At 42.0% G+C, this 20,500-nt stretch overlaps 1 protein-coding gene across 2 annotated transcripts in view; it reads left to right on the top strand.

Annotated features, from left to right (window-relative positions):
* LOC124722111 (potassium voltage-gated channel subfamily H member 2-like) overlaps positions 1 to 20,500 on the top strand; it is a 1,246,495-nt gene that overhangs the window by 218,076 nt on the left and 1,007,919 nt on the right. For both annotated transcript variants that reach the window (XM_047247314.1, XM_047247313.1), the window contains exon 2: positions 8,629 to 8,859. In XM_047247314.1, the coding sequence (XP_047103270.1) occupies positions 8,629 to 8,859 (231 nt within the window). The remainder of the gene's footprint in view (positions 1 to 8,628; positions 8,860 to 20,500) is intronic.

The raw sequence follows: 20,500 nt of genomic DNA, 5'->3' as shown, positions 1-20,500 counted from the left end.
TGTGATATCCAAGGAGTTTTTGCACTCTGTCGTCGTTCTAATGTCGGAAGTGGCGAGGAAATGACCTCCTTCATTCGGTCCCATGTTTGTGATGCTGGTGCTTCCTTATCAAGACTTGTTGTGGAGTTTTGATGTTAAAAACTCACCCAATTCCAGAAGAGCTTCATTGTTTATGGGTCGTGAGTCTTAGCTGTCTTTCTCCGCTCTTATTGGTGGATTTGAGCGTAATCCGCATTTTAATGGACAGCAGATTGTGATCACTACCACAGTCAACTCCAGAGAAGGTCTTACAGTCTTACCGTCCAAGACCGAAGTCTTCCAACATCTCTGGGGTGAAGTCAGACTAGTTTCTAAACCTATCATCAGATGAAGTCAGTGTGTACAGTCGTCTTAGGTGACGTTTGAAATGGTGTTATAGACAGTCATGCTGTTACTCACACATCTAGTAAGTATCCAGCACATTGATTTCTCTCACCTAGACCATAAGGTCCAACAGCAGATTGTAAGTGCGTGTCTTGTGTAGTATCTCCAATTTTAGCATTGAAGTCTTCTTGAATTATTACCTGTTCTTTATTAGGTTTCGTACCAAGTAATTGTTACAGTTGTCCATAGAATTCCTCTGTCTCCTCATTTGAGTTTACACGGAGAAACATTCAATTTGATAGTCATTACCGGTTTTATAACCGATAACACAGTTTTTCAGATTTCTAGGAACGAATATTGCAACACCATTTTTGCTTCGGTCACTGCTTCCTGAAAAGTACACGATGTTCCTGCCTTGGTTCATGAATTGGTCACTTCCCCTCCAGTGAGTCTCACTAAGCCCAATAAGCCGGCCGGAGTGGCCGTGCGGTTGTAGGCGCTGCACTCTGGAACCGCGTGACCGCTACGGTCGCAGGTTCGAATCCTGCTTCGGGCATGGATGTGTGTGATGTCCTCAGGTTAGTCAGATTTAAGTAGTTCTAAGTTCTAGGGGACTGATGACCTCAGAAGTTGAGTCCCATAGTGCTCAGAGCCAAGCCCAATAATATCCAGGTCATTCGCTCTCATTTCTCTTTCTACTGTTGTAAATTTTGCTGTCTTAATAACTCCACCCACATTCCATGCTGCAATCTTTCTTACATGTACAGGGTTAGTTTCCACTGTGGTGTTGGTCTAATGACTTCTTTCAATCCTGTCCCCCTAAATGAATCCGACTGGGAACTTGAAGCTCCGTATAATTTAGAACTGAGCAAAACAGTTGGGTTCTCATGAGAAAACTTGTAATTGGAAACCCCTTTCGCAATGTTGTATTCCTCCGACATATCGAACAGGGGACTACTCGACGCACCACCATGGCCGTGTACCTAACTATGACATATCATAACAGTCAGTACATTGCGAGCGTAGCTCTCGTATAGAGCAGACGTTGAGCAGATGGCGGCTCTAACCATTACTATACCTGCGCAATGTTTATTTTTGAACACCTACCATCATTTGGAGAATAGACGTGCCAGTGGACGATGAATGTTGCAACCACAGAAGAAAAAACTCAAATGATCTTGATTGACAGAGAATGTAGGAGAAATGTTGACGCAGCTGTTGCCTTGTATGCCGATCGTTTTCTAGAGAGAGTTCACTCTCGTTCGTTCTTTTACAGGTCTGTGAACAACTTTATGTCTGATGGCAGCGTATAATTATTCTTCTCCAAAACATCCCATAACCAGCGTACAAAAAAGCGAATTGTAAAGTTTACTACAGAGTTTATTTACATGTGGTACATACATTCAATATTTGTTCTTAACCCACCTCATTTAACAATAAAAATCAGTTTTATACCATACAATTAAGGGGCAGACAAGTTTGAAGCCCTGTTTAAGCAGAAGAAAGCGTTAAACTGGCCCTTGTGATTTATAAGGGGCGATCAAAAAGTTTCCGTTCTAAGGCCATACAGTCCAGAATCGGTATGGCAATCAGGCAAAATCACCGTGAGCATTGCGGCAATCATCCCAACGGCGCGCCAGGTTGAAGACACCGTGTCCTGCTGCGCCAAGAAGTCCGCAATTGCCTGCTGCACATCATTGTACGACAAGAATCGTTGACCCTTCAAGGCCTTTCTTAAGGTACTGTAGACGTGATAATCGCAAAGCGAGAGATCAGAAGAACAGGGCGGGCGCCCCAATGCCTCCCACCTGAGTTGCCGTAGCCTCTGCATTATAATATTTGCGATGCGGGGACTTGAGTTATCAGTAAGCAGCAGCACCCTTTGTCGCAGTTTTCCCGGTTATAGACAGACGTGCTGCCCCATTCACATTTTTCACTCTCCAATGGATGTCTAACGGTGTTGGCCCTTCGGCAGCGAAGAAAAGAATAGCAGCACATTGGTCCTGTTTGGACGCATTTGGTAATAACATCACCATAGATTACGTTTCGGCATTTACCGCACGCCTGTCGGAAAGACACCAATGCCACACGAATCCCATTCATACATGTCGATGCTTGTATACCCGCATTGGAGTGAGTTGCGCTACGTTGCTTATTCGATACAGCAACACTCTGAAACGGAAACTTTTTGATTGTCCATTACGTAATGTTAAAGAAATCTCGATGTGACGATGCGAAGCACTGCATTGGTGTCATCGAATACTATGTAGTTACAGTTTCCAGCGTTTACAAAGCTCACACATGAATCTTCCTATAATTAACAATTGCCATGGAGCAATGTTTAAACAACCACATTTTTACTGTCGGATCCAAAGACCATCCATGGCAGTTTTTCTATGTAGTTGTATAGACTTTAGCGTCTTATACGATCCAGCATGTGCTCAGTATAATGGCTGACTACTGACTTTGTCCTCAGTTGGCGCCCTCTCCATATGCCTTACACCTTATGCACTGGCGCGCTTTTGCCTCCTTAACATACAGAGACTCTTCGTGTCCCACCGTTACAGTTCTGTAGACCGTATACATGGAACATTAACCTATTCAATATTTTTACGGATTAAATTACATGTATAGAAAATTTTCATATTTGGTACAAAATTAGAAATCAACATAAAAAGTGATAGATTATACATAAAATGTAGGCAAAAAATTATCTACAGACGACTGAGAATTATGGATGATATAAATTGATTAGAAACGAGCAGTACTGGATGAAATATCGGGGCTAAGAGCAAAGTGGCCATTGCCATAGTCAAGTAACGTGCGTGAATGGAACAAGTTCGTTTTTAGACAAGACGCAAAGCGCGTACCGTTGCAGACACATTCAGTTCAATGCAGACACAAAGAAATATGATGGAAAGAAATCAAACCAAACGCAATTCCTCTGCAACGAACCACAAGAGACTACAGGTCCTTGTACCAAAATTTTTAGTAGATATCCCTGAACAACCTCCGACATTTTGTTGTTGGAGTTCGGGTTCACAGTCTAGTGAAAACTTTTACCGTAATTTACCAGGGAGGGTTTGGGTTATTGAAGGTGTCATACCGAATTTGCGGATTTAGCTTTTTCTTTAGATAAATACAAATAGCGAATACTACTAGCCGGAAGCTGGAAAGATGTTGAAACACGATAGAGATATAAAATACTCTAACAGTAGTCAAACGAAATTAACGTGCCGAATATTCCCTCATTCAGTATTATACGTTCACAACAATTCAGTTACTGTACTCATTAGTCTGAAAAATGGTGCATGATACTGCTCTCCACACTAATCTATCTTATGCAATATCTTCTCTTATGTGTGTAATTACTGCAGCCTTTATTCGTCGTAAACTACTTACTGTTTTCGTATGTTGCCCCCCCCCCCCTCAATATTTTACCACCACATTTAACTCCATTACGGATTTTACGATTCCTTGTTGCCTCAAAAATTAAACTATTAACCGATTAATTCTGTAGTTAAGTTGTGCAACGAAGCCCTTTTCAGTGCGTCTTTATTAGTTTACCTATAAAGCCATCAGTGTTCTTCCGCGCCGCGATGTATCAAAAACTTCTCTCCTTGTCTGTACTCTTTATCGTGCACGTTTCGCTTCCATATAAGGCTTCACTGCAGATTTCCTAACGCAGAGATTTATACTCGATGTTAACGAATTTCCATTCCCTTTCCTTTCCAGTGGGCCCGCAGCTTGCGTGTTGGTGGAGAACGACATGTTTTAAATACTAGCTTTTTGCTGCACTGTTTATTTACTTGTAGTGATACAAGTTATACAACGATCTCGTTTCGGCCTTTTGCTGTTATCAAGTCTACCTGTGAAGATGGTATAATAAGTATACGTTTAAGTCTACATGTGGCATCTTATGCTTACGTCTTGGCTGGTGTGCGTAGTCCGTTTGACGTCTTGGAGCGGAAATGTCGGTTGTCTTGTTGTTATAACGTGATCACATAATTTATAAGTTTACTTTCTATTTGCGTGATCGTATAAAGTTGTTTTTGCCAGCTTTCTTAACGACGTCGGCTCCAACGATGCTTTACGTTTATAAAGGAATTTCTATTTCGCAGAAAAATCAGTTATTACGTTTAATTTTTCAGAGATAGAATTTTGTGGTTTTATGTAAATAGTAAGTGTTCTATTTCTTTGTGCTTACCGCGATAATGTACCCTTTTTATGCTAAAATGTCAATAAAATTATAGAGGTATTTAATTATGTTTAAAATCCGTTTGTTCGCTGAGTACGTGTTCTGGGTATATAATAAACATTTTGGAGGAAATGGAGATTTACACTCATACAGAAAAATACCCAGAAGACATCCCCAACGAACAATCAGATTAAAAAATTAAAAATATCTCGAAAATGTTTTTGGCATTAAAAAGGAAAAGGGTAAACTATCACGTAAACACAAAACAACTGAACACTTATCATTGACGTAGAAACCATAAAATATTATCTCTGAAAAATAAACGTAATCGCTGACTTTCTTCAAAACATAGATTCCGTTATAAACATATAGCATCGCTGGAGCAAAAGCTATTAAAAAAATTGTCAAAAATAACTTTAGAAGATCACGCAAATAAAAAGCAAACATATAAATTACGTGATCATATCATAACAAAAAGACAACCGATATTTACGCTCCAAGATGCCATACAGAACACGTCATACCAGCTAAGACGTAAGCATAAGGTGTCATACGTAGACACAGACTTAATGACCAATGTTACGTCTAATGTACCATCTTCAAAGGTACACTTGATAATGGGAAAACGCCGAAAGGAGCTCGTCGTGTAACTTGTATCGGTACAAATAAATAAATAAATAAATAGCACAGCAAAAAATTTGTACTTAAAATTTCTCTTTCTCAGGAACACTTTTCTTTCTATAAACAGTTTGCATTTTACAGCCTTTTTGTCTTGTCATCGTCATTTATATTGTGAGCGTACCTAAAGTTTACTGTTAGGGTAGCTGCTCTATTAAACAGTGTCCCATAAGCGCAAATCAGTTGTGTCTCTACCCGCGGTTACTCGTACTTTAGGTACGTGGGCTATGCACGGCTCTGTTTAAAAAGAATATCTCTATGTAGTCACATGGTCGAGCCGCACACGTGTATTTTCATGCCCCGCAGCTAATTCGCTGCAGATAACAACCTTTAGTTGTCATCGCCGGCCGGGATGGCCGAGCGATTAGCCGGCACGGTAGCTCAGCGTGGTCGGTCAGAGGGTTAGTTGCCCTCTGTAATAAAAAAAACTGAGTTAATACATCAACGTCGAACTTAAAACGGATGTCACGACGTCCGCCGCGAGCAGATGCAACGAACAAAAGCGAACAAAACTAGATTAAAAAAAAAAAGAGCGGTTCTAGGCGCTACAGTCTGGAACCGCGCGACCGCTACGGTCGCAGGTTCGAATCCTGCCTCGGGCATAGATGTGTGTGATGTCCTTAGGTTAGTTAGGTTTAAGTAGTTCTAAGTTCCAGGGGACTGATGACCTAAGAATTCAAGTCCCATAGTGCTCAGAGCCATTTGAACCATTTTTTTAGTTGTCATCCTATAGTCAAATAGCCTATGCATTGGCTAGAATTGCGAGTTAATAAAATACACATAAATACAAAATAAAAGTTAAATGAATAATTTATTAACAAGGATTCTATTCTAACATCTGTAATTGATGTAGACAACAGATAATTATGTCGAATAATGTTTATTCCAGAAGGGACATCTCAAATAAACGGGAAGTGAAATTAAAATACAGACAGAAAATACCCTTATCATATGTAGTTACGTTGAGAGCGTTACGAGAGTGGTAGCAAATCCCAAACTAAGTAGTCATCAAAGTTACGCGAAATTAAGTCCATTTCGTAATCATAATACACGAAATATTCACCAGCTCAAAACAGTTCACAGTTTAAAATAATGATTAACAAATTATCACATAAGATAAGGAATAGTAACTCACACTATGTCTATCCCTTGCTCCGTAATACAAGCGGAAGGACTTAAAGAGTCCTACACTGCAGCATATTCAGACCTCACGAAATATAAAGTCCCTTCAGAAGTCAAAGTATGGTAGTAGCCGTTCACTGCCCAGAATCGAATACCTGCACGATTGAATACCACACGATACCACAGGCAGGTCTGCCTCCTTTCAGAACTCTCGTAAAAGTGCCACCAATCGCTTCCTTGAGCTCTTCACTCTAAAAAGTGTCTTTCTCCACTTTTCTCCTATCGTGTTCGCCCACTGCCCGCTTTTACATTAGTTGAGGGCAGTCCCCATCAAAAATACATAGGCCTACTTCTTATGTTCTACAGACACGATTTGAATCAACGTGGCCACTTTCCGGACAAACTAATATATTACAACAATATTTAAATAAAGAAATGTCATAAAAATTCGATTCCACTCAGATCATTTACGATAGATATAAGTAACTTTGGTTCAAAAATAAGACAGCATTCTTGCGCAAGTGCGCTCACGATAAATAACAATAGATTGTCGCTAAATATTGTTAAACAATTATTTAGGCCTGCTTGTCAGAAGTGTCTTTTGGCACTCTTTTACAAAGGTGGTGTCAGCTAAGACGCGTGATTAAATTACAACGATTTTGTATTTTCAGTTGTAATTAATATTTAAATAAAGTTACTGGGAAAGTAGTAAACTGTTCATTAAATAAATACACAAGTAATAACAAAATGTGAGGTATTCATGTTATATTCATTTGCTGTGCAATTATGGGGTACATGATCTTCTGACAACATTTAGATAGTGAAAAGATATAAAAAACGTAATGTATGAAGAGATAAAATAGATACAGATAGGTAGCTCTCAGAGATGATAGCTATAGTTCAATGCTGTCATCTAAGATATCGTATGTTGAAATCGCACGAAGCGTTTAAAATTTGTTAATTCTAAGGTTCACTGTGAAAATTTTTTTTCGCTGTGAAATATTAACTTCTGTAGTTTTGAAGATACTGAAATACTATTGCGTCACTGTATGCACCTCATTTTCTGAGATCGCAGATGTATTCAGATTTGCTTTAATATGTGACTTAATTATTATAGATTTTTGAAGAGCTGTAAGAAGCTATCTTTCAGCCGTCTGACACTTCGTCAATTGAAACTTCCTGGCAGATTAAAACTGTGTGCCCGACCGAGACTCGAACTCGGGGCCTTTGTCTTTCGCGGGCAAGTGCTCTACCATCTGAGCTACCGAAGCACGACTCACGCCCGGTCCTCACAGCTTTACTTTTGCCAAGGCAAAGGTCCCGAGTTCGAGTCTCGGTCGGGCACACAGTTTTAATCTGCCAGGAAGTTTCATATCAGCGCACACTCCGCTGCAGAGTGAAAATCTCATTCTGGACTTCGTCAATTCTTGGACCATCTCCTGCACAAAGGCTATGTGAGCTACAGCCGTCCAAATTCCCTGATACGGGATTTAACCATTTTCGGCGACGCTGTTCGCTGGACTCGCCCGTACCAGTCGCCCAGCCGGACCTGCTGTGGCACGTCTTGAGCCCTGGGACCGTTAGCGTTCAGCCGTACAATAATTTCACCTCTCCTCATACGTCTTACAGGCGGGCAAATCGCTCGCATACATGCGCGTTAAATTACAACTCCTGTCTGTTATATTAATGTCTCCTACTTTCTGTGCGTTATTTCCTAATCTGTTTCTTGTAGAATCATCTGACTTCATTCGCTACACTTCATTAATCTTGTCTTACTTGTATTATTGTTGTTGTTGTGTTAAAGTAAGAAGACTGGTCTGATGCATCTCTCCACATTAGTGTATCCTGTGCAAGCCTCTTCATCTCCACATTACCACTGCAACCTACAGTCATATGACCTGCTTTGGTCTCCCTGTAATATTTTTACTCCCGTTTAAGTCCCACCATTACCAAATTTACAGTCCCTCAATGCCTCACTACGTGTCTTTCTTTTAGTTAAACTGTACCGTATATGTACTTCTGTACGTGTTGTACACAACATTTCTATTCTTGCATTTAATCCACGGTAACTTCAGAACTTCAAAGAGTATGTTCCGGTCAACATTGTCAAAAACTTTTTTCTAAATCTTCTATGCTGTAAATGAAAGTTTTACCTTCTTTCTAAGAAAAGTTATAAGATCAGTATTGCTTCGTGTGTTCCTTCTTTTTCCTAAACCCAAACTGATGTGCCCCCCAGGTGGGTTCACCCTCGTGATGACGTGTTGCAGACCGGAGCTTCCTGGTGGCGAACGCGCAGCGGGGGCTATGCCACATCATCTACTGCTCGGACGGCTTCTGCCGCATGACGGGCTTCAGCAGGGCGGAGGTGATGCAGCGGCCCGCGTCCTGCGAGTTCCTGCACGGGCCGCTCACCTCGCAGCACGCCGCCCAGGTCGTCCGCGACGCGCTCGCCGTCGGCGCCGAGAAGCACTTCGAGATCCTCTACTACCGCAAAGACGGTCAGTAGCCCACTGCTGTCCTGGAGTACCTTGTACAACATCTCAAGATGCCACGAATTCCTACAAAATTATAAAAATATTAGGAAAAGGATAGACTGCTGCTCACCGTAAAGATCTCTTGAGTTGCAGACAGGCAAAATGAAAAGATTGTTATACAATATAGATTCAGCCAAAGCCTTCTTCAGCAGAGAGCACACACACACACACACACACACACACACACACACACACACACACACAAGCTAGCACTACCTATGCACACACGACCACCACCACCAGTATGTCAGGTCGGACCTGCCGGTGGTAGCGATTATGGGTGCAAGAGATGTACTTGCTTGATTGGATGTGTGTGTGTGTGTGTGTGTGTGTGTGTGTGTGTGTGTGTGTGTGTTCTGGCTCAAATGGCTCTGAGCACTATGGAACTTAACATCTTGGGTCATCAGTACCCTAGAACTTAGAACTACTTTAACCTAACTAACCTAAGGACATCACACACATCCATGCCCGAGGCAGGATTCGAACCTGCGACCTTAGTGGTCGCGCGGTTCCAGACTGAAGCGCCTAGAACCGCTCGGCCACAACGTGTGTGTGTTCTTTTTGCTGAAGAAGTCATTGGTAGAAAGCTATAATGTCTAACAGTTCTTTCACTGTGCCTGCCTGCAACTCAGTGATTCATCTTTACGGTGAGTAGCAATCTATCCTTTTCCTAATGTTGTTGCTATTCCAGCTTGGAGTTGCCGTTGTTAAAATATAACTATATTTTGAAATTTGTGAGTAAATGGCTACGTTTCAGCAAAATCTCTAAGGGTGAGTATAAAACTGCCGAGAGACGGAAGTTATTCGAAATGAGTTCGGATATTATTAGTGTAATAAACGAAGCGTTGGGCCATCACTAGATATCCCTAGAAACCTTACGTATATCAGTCATTGGTCAACAATCTCTGCGGTGAAGTTAGCGCGCATATTTCAGCCTGCAGGCTTTCGTGGCCGCTATCATGGAAGGCGAAATCCTGCAGGCTGTTGGCTGTCATGTTTATCCTCAATTTTTTCATCACATTTCACTGATCTCCTCCAGGATCTTCCGGTATTCTCTGTTAGCTGAACAGTGTTGAAAACCAGTATCGCGTTCGGTTGTAAAAGGAAAGAAGTTTGGTAACTAGGTGAAAATTTTCCACCTACTGTTGGTGGGCCACCGTCATCGGATAGATGGCGATAACAGACAGCCAAAGAGAGAGATAATGTGTACCACAACATTGTTGTCGAACCGGTAGGTGGCTTCCTGGTTGTTGTTTTTCTTCCTCTCGCACATTAGTTGGCTATTTACTTCCTTTATGGCGGAGAGCCAAGGAACTGGGAAGCTACGTTGTTGAAATCTAGCGGCAGTTTTCTTGATGTTCAGCTGTCGTAGACTTCAGAAATTGCTTTCAACGCGCGTGGCATTTGTGCTTTAATCAGTTTCAATTAGTTTCAAACGCGTGTGGCATTTGTGCTTTAATCCGTTTCAATTAGTTTTAAACGCGTGTGGCATTCGTGCTTTAATCCGTTTTAATTAGTTTTAAACCCGTGTGGCATTCGTACTTTAATGTGCTTTTATGTGTTTGTACACCTACTGACTACATCGTGATCCAAACAAACAACACCTAGTTTATTTAAAAAAATGTCGACCATCCTTCCAGAACTTCCTTTGAAAAGAAAAAAGGGTAACATTTTTTGCATTTAAAATGCTTCGCACAATCGCTGGAGACATACTAAGTAGCTTAACAACAAAAGTTCGATGTAATCGGAGAGATGCTGTGTGTCGTGACTTATGAAAAGTTTTCATTTCAGCAGCACACCAAAGTCTCCCTAATAAAGTATACATTGCTGCCAAAATTTTTTATACTCCCCACTGAACGTCTACTGTTTGTCGTTGGGATATACGTAAAGGGGCATATACATGCTGGCACAGTGCGTCATCACAAAATTCACAAGGTTTTTGTCAAAATTAATCAACGGAGACAGCTGAATAATTCCGTGTGAAGTGCAAATTTACCGACCCAGAAGATCGAATATTTCATAAGATAGTTTACAGACGGTGCTGTCGGGTGGAAATGCCAGGCAAATAATGCTGCTGGTAAGGCTAAGAAATTCACTAATAGGGACGGTCGAGCGCTGAGCGCAATCTACTGTTTTCATTATTTATTGTAGTGGATTTCCGTTGAAGTCCTCGTGTGGAGGTTAGCAACAGAACGATCAGTTCACAGGCGAGAAGATTCAGTTTTCTTGGACTTTCTTCCAAACAGTAGCTTTGATTACAAGATCGAATTCTTGATATCACTTGGACTGATGATGAGAAAAAAAATGGTTTCACTGGTCTATGGAGCAGTGAAAGAACGTTCTGTGAAGTGCTGAGTGGTACCTGATTGGTACTCAGATAGCATTTGGTTGATGCCTAGCGGGTGATGTTACAAAGAGTGCTTTGTATGGACACTGAACGTCTTTGGGGGTGCTGTGACGATTTGACGTGATTTTGCTAGTTTTAACTCGGATCATAAGTTTGAAAGAAAACACGCAACCATGTTACACATTAGCGTGCTTCTCACGGTGTGACAACAATTGGGAACAAGATGGGATCATTTGAAGAGACTAGATTATATTCAAAGTCCCTGTTGAGTGCAGCGAAGTTATGATCATGTGTATAACGCACACGACGTGGGGCAGAAAGAGCGAGCAGCTTCTCTGCCCAGGTTGCGAGCCCAATCGAATATCCTTACTCAGGAGTCAAAATTGTCATGTGGTTAGTGTAATGAGTCCAAAACGTAACCAAAGCAGACTAAATTGTAGCAACAGGATCGTAAATGTCAGACTAACATGGCGCGTGAGAAACAGCTTCATACAAGCACCCAAAGTGCTGGCTGCCTATAACGGCGCGGTCTTCAGGCCCCGCAGCAACTTGAGAACCAGTGCTGTGAATCGACGCCTTAGCGCAACCTGTCCCGTTCTTACTGCGGCAGGGCCATTCAAACCAATATAGCCATCTGACAGAAGAAATGATGGATGGACACAGTGAAGGAGAATGCCCACGACATGACTACTTTTCTTATTGAGTGAATGTTGCGCCGTGGTCTGCATATTCTGGGTTAACATACACCCCATGGAAGACCTATACGAAGCTCGCAAACCGATTGTTCTAACAGCGTTTCTGTGGGCCAAGACTATTCGTTCTGGGTGAAGAGAGTTGTCCAAAATGTGATACCACGTAAATAAAAGAGGAAAAAGCAAAATAAACAATGACTCAGATTTTAGTGTTAGTAACGGTGGTATTAGCGCTTTTACTACCACTCGTCCTCATTCGCTACATGCTGCTGACGGTAGTACATGAACACCTGATGAGGCACTCCTCACCTGGTTGATGCTAACTTCTTTGTCCGTCTTTGCTTTCAAATGTATAACTATGGAAATACGGTTCTGCCTTGAGCAATTACCAATTCTTCTTTAACGCCCATACTTCCATCAGTGAAGTTTCACTATCGTTGCTGCTGCTGATTGAGGGTTTGAACAGATTAATCACCATAGGCCATCAGTCTCGTGTTGACCCCCAGGTCTAGAGTATATCCTATATGCAAGTTTAGGAAGGTTTTGTCAATGTTTGCGCAGTGTGTATCTGAGACGGGTCACGGATACCATCCCGGTATTCACCTAGTGGGAAACCTGGGAAACCGCCTAATAGCACATCCAGGCTGGCCAGCTGACAAGTCCTTGGCGTTGATCTGCGAAGCGATTTGGATCCGGGTGAGGTTCGCCTACTCGAAGTTGTCCCAGACGCGGCGCGGTTACCGACTGGGCTATCCGGCGGGTGTTTCGCCATCACTAGTAGCTTCATTTTATTTTCTTAATATAATATATTGAAACTGTGTGTCTGTCTTTCATTTTTAGTACAGCTGGTATATAGCTCTCGTTTGTCAGTTTTTTGTTGTGTTCACGTTTTCTGGTCTTATTGATGCAGTGCATATTATAAAGTACAGGTATTAAGAATAAATAATGAACCCACTGATGGTGGTAAAACATCACCGAAACATGTGTAGTGTTAAGGAAGAATATGTATTTGCTCAAGGCAGAAACATATTTTCAGAATTTCCCTTTTCTGTAATCATCGGTCCTAACAGTTCAAATGGCTCTGAGCACTATGGGGCTTAACGTCTACCTTCATCAGTCCCCTAGAACTTAGAACTACTTAAACCTAACTAACCTAAGGACATCACACACACCCATGCACGAGGCAGGATTCGAACCTGCGACCGCAGCGGTCGCGCGGTTCCGGACTGAAGCGCCTAGAACCGCTCGGCCACCCCGGCCGGCGGCCCTAACAGTCACGTCATCAACGTAGCGGAACTTTTATTTCCGTAATTTTGTTGGAAAAGAGAAGAGAAGTGATATTGTACAGTTCCTAACCACAGAACTGTGCGACAGCGTGCAGTTTCTGCAGAGGTTGATGGTCATCCATCTGCCAGCTAGGGCAGTGCTCTCGGCAGACCAGTCACAAGGGATCCCTTGAGTGCGATGTCGCAAAAGGCCATTATTGTTTACGGCATTCGACGCTCCACAGATTGTCTACCACGCAAGGACATTATTAGCTGTTTATGGCAACGGAGGACGGGATTGGAGGTATCCAATGGTGTGCACAACATGAGGCAACGGAGCGTAGTTGAACTGCTTAGTCGACAAGTAAATCACAACAGTGCTACAGTGCTAGTAGTGTTGATACAAAGCAGAGCAATGGAAACGATAAACGAAGCAAACATTGCATTATATCTATAACAACAATTGTCCAAGTTAACATTTCATCAGAAAGGGATGCAAGAAATTTTGCAGAGGCAGATGAAATACTAGCGTTTCTTCAAGGAATGTGTGGTGTCTTATACGTTCGACTGTGCGGTCAGTGTACATGAGGAGTACAATCATGACGATACGTACTTAAAAAGTGAAAGTGATATTGAAACAGGTGTCGAGCCAGGTAGTTAATCATCTTTATGGGACGGGAGCCACAAATCCCGTCTGCAGTGAAACACAGTAAAGGACAATCGTTGTCCAAGGAGCGGTACTAAACATAATTACGTACACAGAATCATCTACATCATAGTAAAAATAAATATGAACAGGTGTAGAATAAGTCCGTAGCAATATGACCGTGTAGTGCATAAGAAAAATAGGGAGACAAGGGTCACGTGTTACAAAAACTGGTGTTTGCGCGTTCCAAGATACAACGTACAGACGTGCATGATACTGACCTACTTCGTTAAGCGCATGAAATTGCGTGCAACATAATTTACAGTGATTTCACGGGAAGGAGTGGATGGTTGCGTGATCTCAAACAGTGCTACAGAATTGAAAGACGTAAGATAAAGAAATTTCAAATAAAGTGTAAACAGCAAACTACGGAACCGGCCCGAAAATTTGTAGATGAGGTAAACAAACTTATTCAAGGAATTTGTTTTCAACTCTGACCAGTCGGGATTTAAAGAGGAAGTGCATATATAAGAGAGCCTCTAAATCATAAGTACCAAGGGAGAATTATCAATATCAACTGACATGCCTTAACTCATTCGTATACAATTATACGTCAATACGAGACTGGTGACCTACCGTGATTAATCTGTTCATACCCTCAATCAGCAGCAGCAACGATAGTGAAACTTCAGTGAAACATGTATGGGCGTTGGAAAGTTATTTATTATGCCGCGAGAATTTGAAAGTGCTCTACCCCCTACCATTCTTTCTAGTGTGCTTGATCTTGTAAGGGCAGTAAGGAATATTTACATCACAGCAAGCAAGAGTTGGTAAATTGGCGTAAGTGAACTACAACTATGATACGAGCACTGTGTTTGGCCAATAGCTGGTAAAAAGAACTTGATTTTGCTTGATTCCGGGTCTGCGTATAAAAATTTTACTCCTTTAGAGCAGACTATCCCTCCTGAGAAGTGTGTGAGACTGCAATTCGTACCACCTGGAACCACTGGACAAATTCAGCCTCTGGAGTTTTTGTTTTTTCCGTGCCTATAAAACATATTGTGACACTATCTGCAGCTACGCCTGAAAGGATAGCAAATTTCACGATAAGCTCCACGAAATACGTTTTCGCATTCTGTTGCATGCCATCACATTCCATCAGTTCTCACCAACGCCAATATCACTCTATATGCATTCTTTAAGAGTGGATACTTAGCTGAACATCTTGCACGGTATGTAACTTCAAAGGAGTTCGCCTTCAATCCTGATGGTGCGAACCTTTGTGATCACTGTGGCGCGCTATTTTCCATTCGGTATTCATGGTGCAAGTTAATGGTTTGTTTTGAACATTCCTTGAATGTCAACGATGTCCATTTTGTGAAGTGTAAACTTACATCCCATAGAAAGTGATCTCTGCACCTCCTGGACACTCATTTTCTGTCGCTCTCCTAATGCACATGGTAAGTCATTAGCAGCTAATTTTTTCCTGCTAAAATTGTTAACACACTACTTTCACACGAGCCTTACCAAAGATTAAACTCGCAATTTCGCACTCAAATTGTTCCTCGTGAGTGTTACTCAAGACAAGTACGCTATTTGCCAGCGTTGTGTTTCATACCCATCTTCGGTTTCATCTCGATAATCGTCCATAATAACAGAGACTCGGCATAAAAGCCGGAAAATACCCACACTATTTAAAACCACTCAAAGATAAAACGTGGGAAACTAATTCGGTATTTTAGTATGTCCCACGAAAACTCAAGAAAGTGCTTTAAAGCGTTTGCGTTCGGGCTGAGAGACTAACCAATAAATGTTGCACAAAAGCAACAAAACCGATGGGGTGTTTTATTCAGCCGAGAGTATCAGACAAGCGTTGAAATACCAAATTAACAGGAGCTTGAGTAAAAGAGTTTTGACAAAACCCTCTATATTACCTATGTTTGCTCTCAAAGGTATTTAGTATGGTACAGTTTGCGATATTTGTCGCTCAGTCGAGTATTGACATTTAATATGCGCTTTAAAACTGTTACTGTTCTGCTGACTAAAGATATTTAATTAACTTGTTGACCTTGCGTTAACATATTGTTAATCTTTAGGCAGCTAATTTGTCATGGACCTTTCACCAAAACGGGATGAAGCTAAGGGGACTCGATTGCAATAACGTCGGCACACAACAAAGGCTATTTCAGAGAATCATCACTTCACTGTCTACTTGAGAGTTTTATCCCCATCACAGTAGCGAATGGATTGTAGACTGGTGTAATCTTACCTTACGACAGTCCTTCTATAAAAGATACTAAGTCTACGAAGATTTTTGTTTGCCATCTTTAAAAGAGCAATTTAACTTTAATATTTCAGAAGCAGTTTTACTGTTACTAAAATGTAATTATTTTATTATAATTATTTTGAATGTTCTCCTTGGAATCTAGATCGATGCAAGCTGTGATATTATAATGTAACTCAATGGCTGGTATCTTTAAAATTTGAATTTCCTAACACAAATTAAATAAATGAAAAATTAGTGAAATAAATATCAAGATCAACATCAGCAAGTAAGTTAGCAATGTGACCAGTAAACTTCAGGTAAATGCAAATAGATTTGAAGCTGTCCCTTCCAATAAAAAGAACTTTAGCTGAAATTTCGACAGTCTTCCATTGTTGTGATTCTGGAAAATTAATACGATCCTCTGACCCTTTATTTTTACCCAAAATTATTTACAAACAGTGACAAGGAAGCAGGATACTGTTTATGGTTTTAGGATAACGAGTTTAATAAATAATTTTAAATAACATGCTCTATTCCATAAAGGTGTATGAAATTTGGACTGTAATATTCGGTACAGTTCTGACCATTTAGATTTAAAAAAAGTTCTTGCCCCGTTTATCATAGCTGTGGTTGTGCTGTAGTTGAAAATTGCACACTGATTGTTGGCTAGGCTGTTCACGTCTCCTTGGAGATGGAATTAATTTATTAATACCACGTTGGTTGCAGTAGCCATTTTTCTTGATATAGGCTCTAAATTCCATAGTAAATTAATTCTGGATAATCTTACGTTCCAAAACTAGACGACTTCGCAGTACAGATACCGCTACCACAACAACTTTCACTCGAATTTTCACACTTTTAGCACTCACTAAATTTTTAAGTTGCCATACGTGGTTCAGTTGTGCGTGTACGCGAGGCTACCCTGCCTGCGACTGTTATCCTTCCGCTCTTTCTGCACCATTCTGCGCCAGCCTCATCCACATAACACGAGTTGAAAATCCGGCGTGGATCTCTGCCTTTCTTATTAGCTTTTTCAGAAGTTTAATACATTTCCAAATAACTATTATAGAAATTCATTCTTATGATATGAGTTTCCTTTAAAAATACTTATTACTTCATTTTCTTTTAAAAGCTAGGTCAAACACATTTAACATAGTTCATAAAATTGATACCTGAAGGACCGATTGTTATGGTTAAAGTTTAATGAAAAAAATTAATAAATTTTTAGTCAAATTTAAGCTGTTACGTTGCAGAGTCCTATATCTTGCGTAGACCTACGTAAAAAGTTTCGAAAGGCAACTGCTTGTGGCGAATATATGAGTATCGTGCAGGCCTCTACAAGAAGCTCTCGTGAAATTCACAAAGTGAATGGTGACAATCGGCGTCATAATCCTGTCCAACACAAAAATGACGGAAGATTTCCGCATACTGTTCAGTAGCTTCGCTTTTGAGTGACTATTCCTTATCCGTGCCCCCTTTCATCTCTAATCGGTTGAGATAAGGGTCACTGATGTATGAAAGGTTATAAAAGAAAGCTGACGGCAGGTCAAAAGCACTAGACCGCCAGACTACCATTGTCAGGAAAACAAGAGCAACTCGGTTACGCTCTGGCTTAAACACATTTATATATATTTGGTGTCTGTTCTTCCAGACATGTCCAAAAGAACAGACGCCACAGATATACGTATAAATACATACGGCTTGACGGACATTAAGTTCATGTCAGTGCATATGCACTCTGTCTCCTGAACTCTTGTGCTAATGCGGTGAGCAGTAGTGTGCTGTAGAGGAGGCGCTAAGCAAGTAGAGTACAAAAAGAGGGGAATTTGGCTCGGACCGGAAGCATGGTCGGATAGCCAAAGCGTCGAAGAATCAACAAACGAACTTGAACGCAACGACCAAACACAACGATCAACAACGGAAAAAAGGCGACTAAGGCGACCGGTCTCGTAAAGTAGGAAATCCGGGTTCAACTCCCGGTACGACACAAATTTTCGCTGTAGTCGTTCCGTTATACACCTAATGTTCGTCCATATTCGCAACTGCGAATACATTTCGCATATTTCATAAAGGCTGTAGTCGCCGCACTGACTGTTCCTTTGGACATGCATCGTACTTCAAAACGACACAGGCGCTGCAATATCGTAACATATCCTTGAATAATGCTGTAACACCGAAAATGCGGATAAAATACCTTCTACACCATCCTAAAATTTTCGCTGTTTAATATCCGTTGATAACTTGTACTGTATTTCTGATTCTGAATCTGTAAGCTTTATTACAGAAACTATATTTAATACTTAATCGATGTAATGGTGTATTTATTTCTGACTGTATATAATTGAATGTAATTATAATGAAAATATTGTAAATTGTTGGGTAATGGCCAAGGAAACTTTTTTTTATTTAAATGTATCGATAGCAGTAACGAAATGGCAGTAGCTGTGCCGTTGTTTATGTTTGCGTATGGAGAGTTTCTGTAGCTTTGCGAGCAGAAAGGAAGCAGAGCGGCTTGAGTCATGAAACAATGCGGAAGTGTTTGTCGGGCGGTCCCGCAGAAGCAGTGTGCAGCTATGCTCGGAAGCTGCAATTCTGTTGCCTGTCCCATAATTGTCCGTGGCTCTGGAGACGTCTCGGGGTTCTCAGCCAGCAGCAACAGCGACAGCTCAGCACTGTCCGCAGTCACATTCTTCGTCATCCGAACAGTTGCAACATAGTAACACTGTTAAGTGAGCAATTATAAACTTATGTAGGCATTCTCTAGAGGCATTTCTTTCACGAAGTATGTTTAACTTAAATAAGAACCTGCAGTAATTGAAACTTGTAGTGCACTTGTGTTGTCATTATGCTCGAACATTATTATCAAGCAGGGTCCGTTTCCTTTCCGAGCAATCATCGACTGCCGTTAAGTTATGAAAATTGATTAACTATTTGTTGACAGTTTTGTGTGTTTGCTAACAACCAGTTTCAGTCTAAATTTTCCGCATCAGTAGCTGTTCATTCTTGTATTGCATAACAGAGGCTTAACTAATTTGCAGTTTTCAGTATTAATATCATTAACTTGAAGTAACGTAAAATTTCACTGGCAAAACTAATAACTAAAGATACAGAACAAATTAATTGTGCACAAATACACTCCTGGAAATTGAAATAAGAACACCGTGAATTCATTCTCCCAGGAAGGGGAAACTTTATTGACACATTCCTGGGGTCAGATACATCACATGATCACACTGACAGAACCACAGGCACATAGACACAGGCAACAGAGCATGCACAATGTCGGCACTAGTACAGTGTATATCCACCTTTCGCAGCAATGCAGGCTGCTATTCTCCCATGGAGACGATCGTAGAGATGCTGGATGTAGTCCTGTGGAACGGCTTGCCATGCCATTTCCACCTGGCGCCTCAGTTGGACCAGCGTTCGTGCTGGACGTGCAGACCGCGTGAGACGACGCTTCATCCAGTCCCAAACATGCTCAATGGGGGACAGATCCGGAGATCTTGCTGGCCAGGGTAGTTGACTTACACCTTCTAGAGCACGTTGGGTGGCACGGGATACATGCGGACGTGCATTGTCCTGTTGGAACAGCAAGTTCCCTTGCCGGTCTAGGAATGGTAGAACGATGGGTTCGATGACGGTTTGGATGTACCGTGCACTATTCAGTGTCCCCTCGACGATCACCAGTGGTGTACGGCCAGTGTAGGAGATCGCTCCCCACACCATGATGCCGGGTGTTGGCCCTGTGTGCCTCGGTCGTATGCAGTCCTGATTGTGGCGCTCACCTGCACGGCGCCAAACACGCATACGACCATCATTGTCACCAAGGCAGAAGCGACTCTCATCGCTGAAGACGACACGTCTCCATTCGTCCCTCCATTCACGCCTGTCGCGACACCACTGGAGGCGGGCTGCACGATGTTGGGGCGTGAGCGGAAGACGGCCTAACGGTGTGCGGGACCGTAGCCCAGCTTCATGGAGACGGTTGCGAATGGTTCTCGCCGATACCCCAGGAGCAACAGTGTCCCTAATTTGCTGGGAAGTGGCGGTGCGGTCCCCTACGGCACTGCGTAGGATCCTACGGTCTTGGCGTGCATCCGTGCGTCGCTGCGGTCCGGTCCCAGGTCGACGGGCACGTGCACCTTCCGCCGACCACTGGCGACAACATCGATATACTGTGGAGACCCCACGCCCCACGTGTTGAGCAATTCGGCGGTACGTCCACCCGGCCTCCCGCATGCCCACTATACGCCCTCGCTCAAAGTCCGTCACCTGCACATACGGTTCACGTCCACGCTGTCGCGGCATGCTACCAGTGTTAAAGACTGCGATGGAGCTCCGTATGCCACGGCAAACTGGCTGGCACTGACGGCGGCGGTGCACAAA

Source organism: Schistocerca piceifrons, chromosome X (genome assembly GCF_021461385.2).
Source record: "Schistocerca piceifrons isolate TAMUIC-IGC-003096 chromosome X, iqSchPice1.1, whole genome shotgun sequence".
NCBI lineage: Eukaryota > Metazoa > Arthropoda > Insecta > Orthoptera > Acrididae > Schistocerca > Schistocerca piceifrons.
This window is presented reverse-complemented; position numbering and strand designations above follow the sequence as displayed.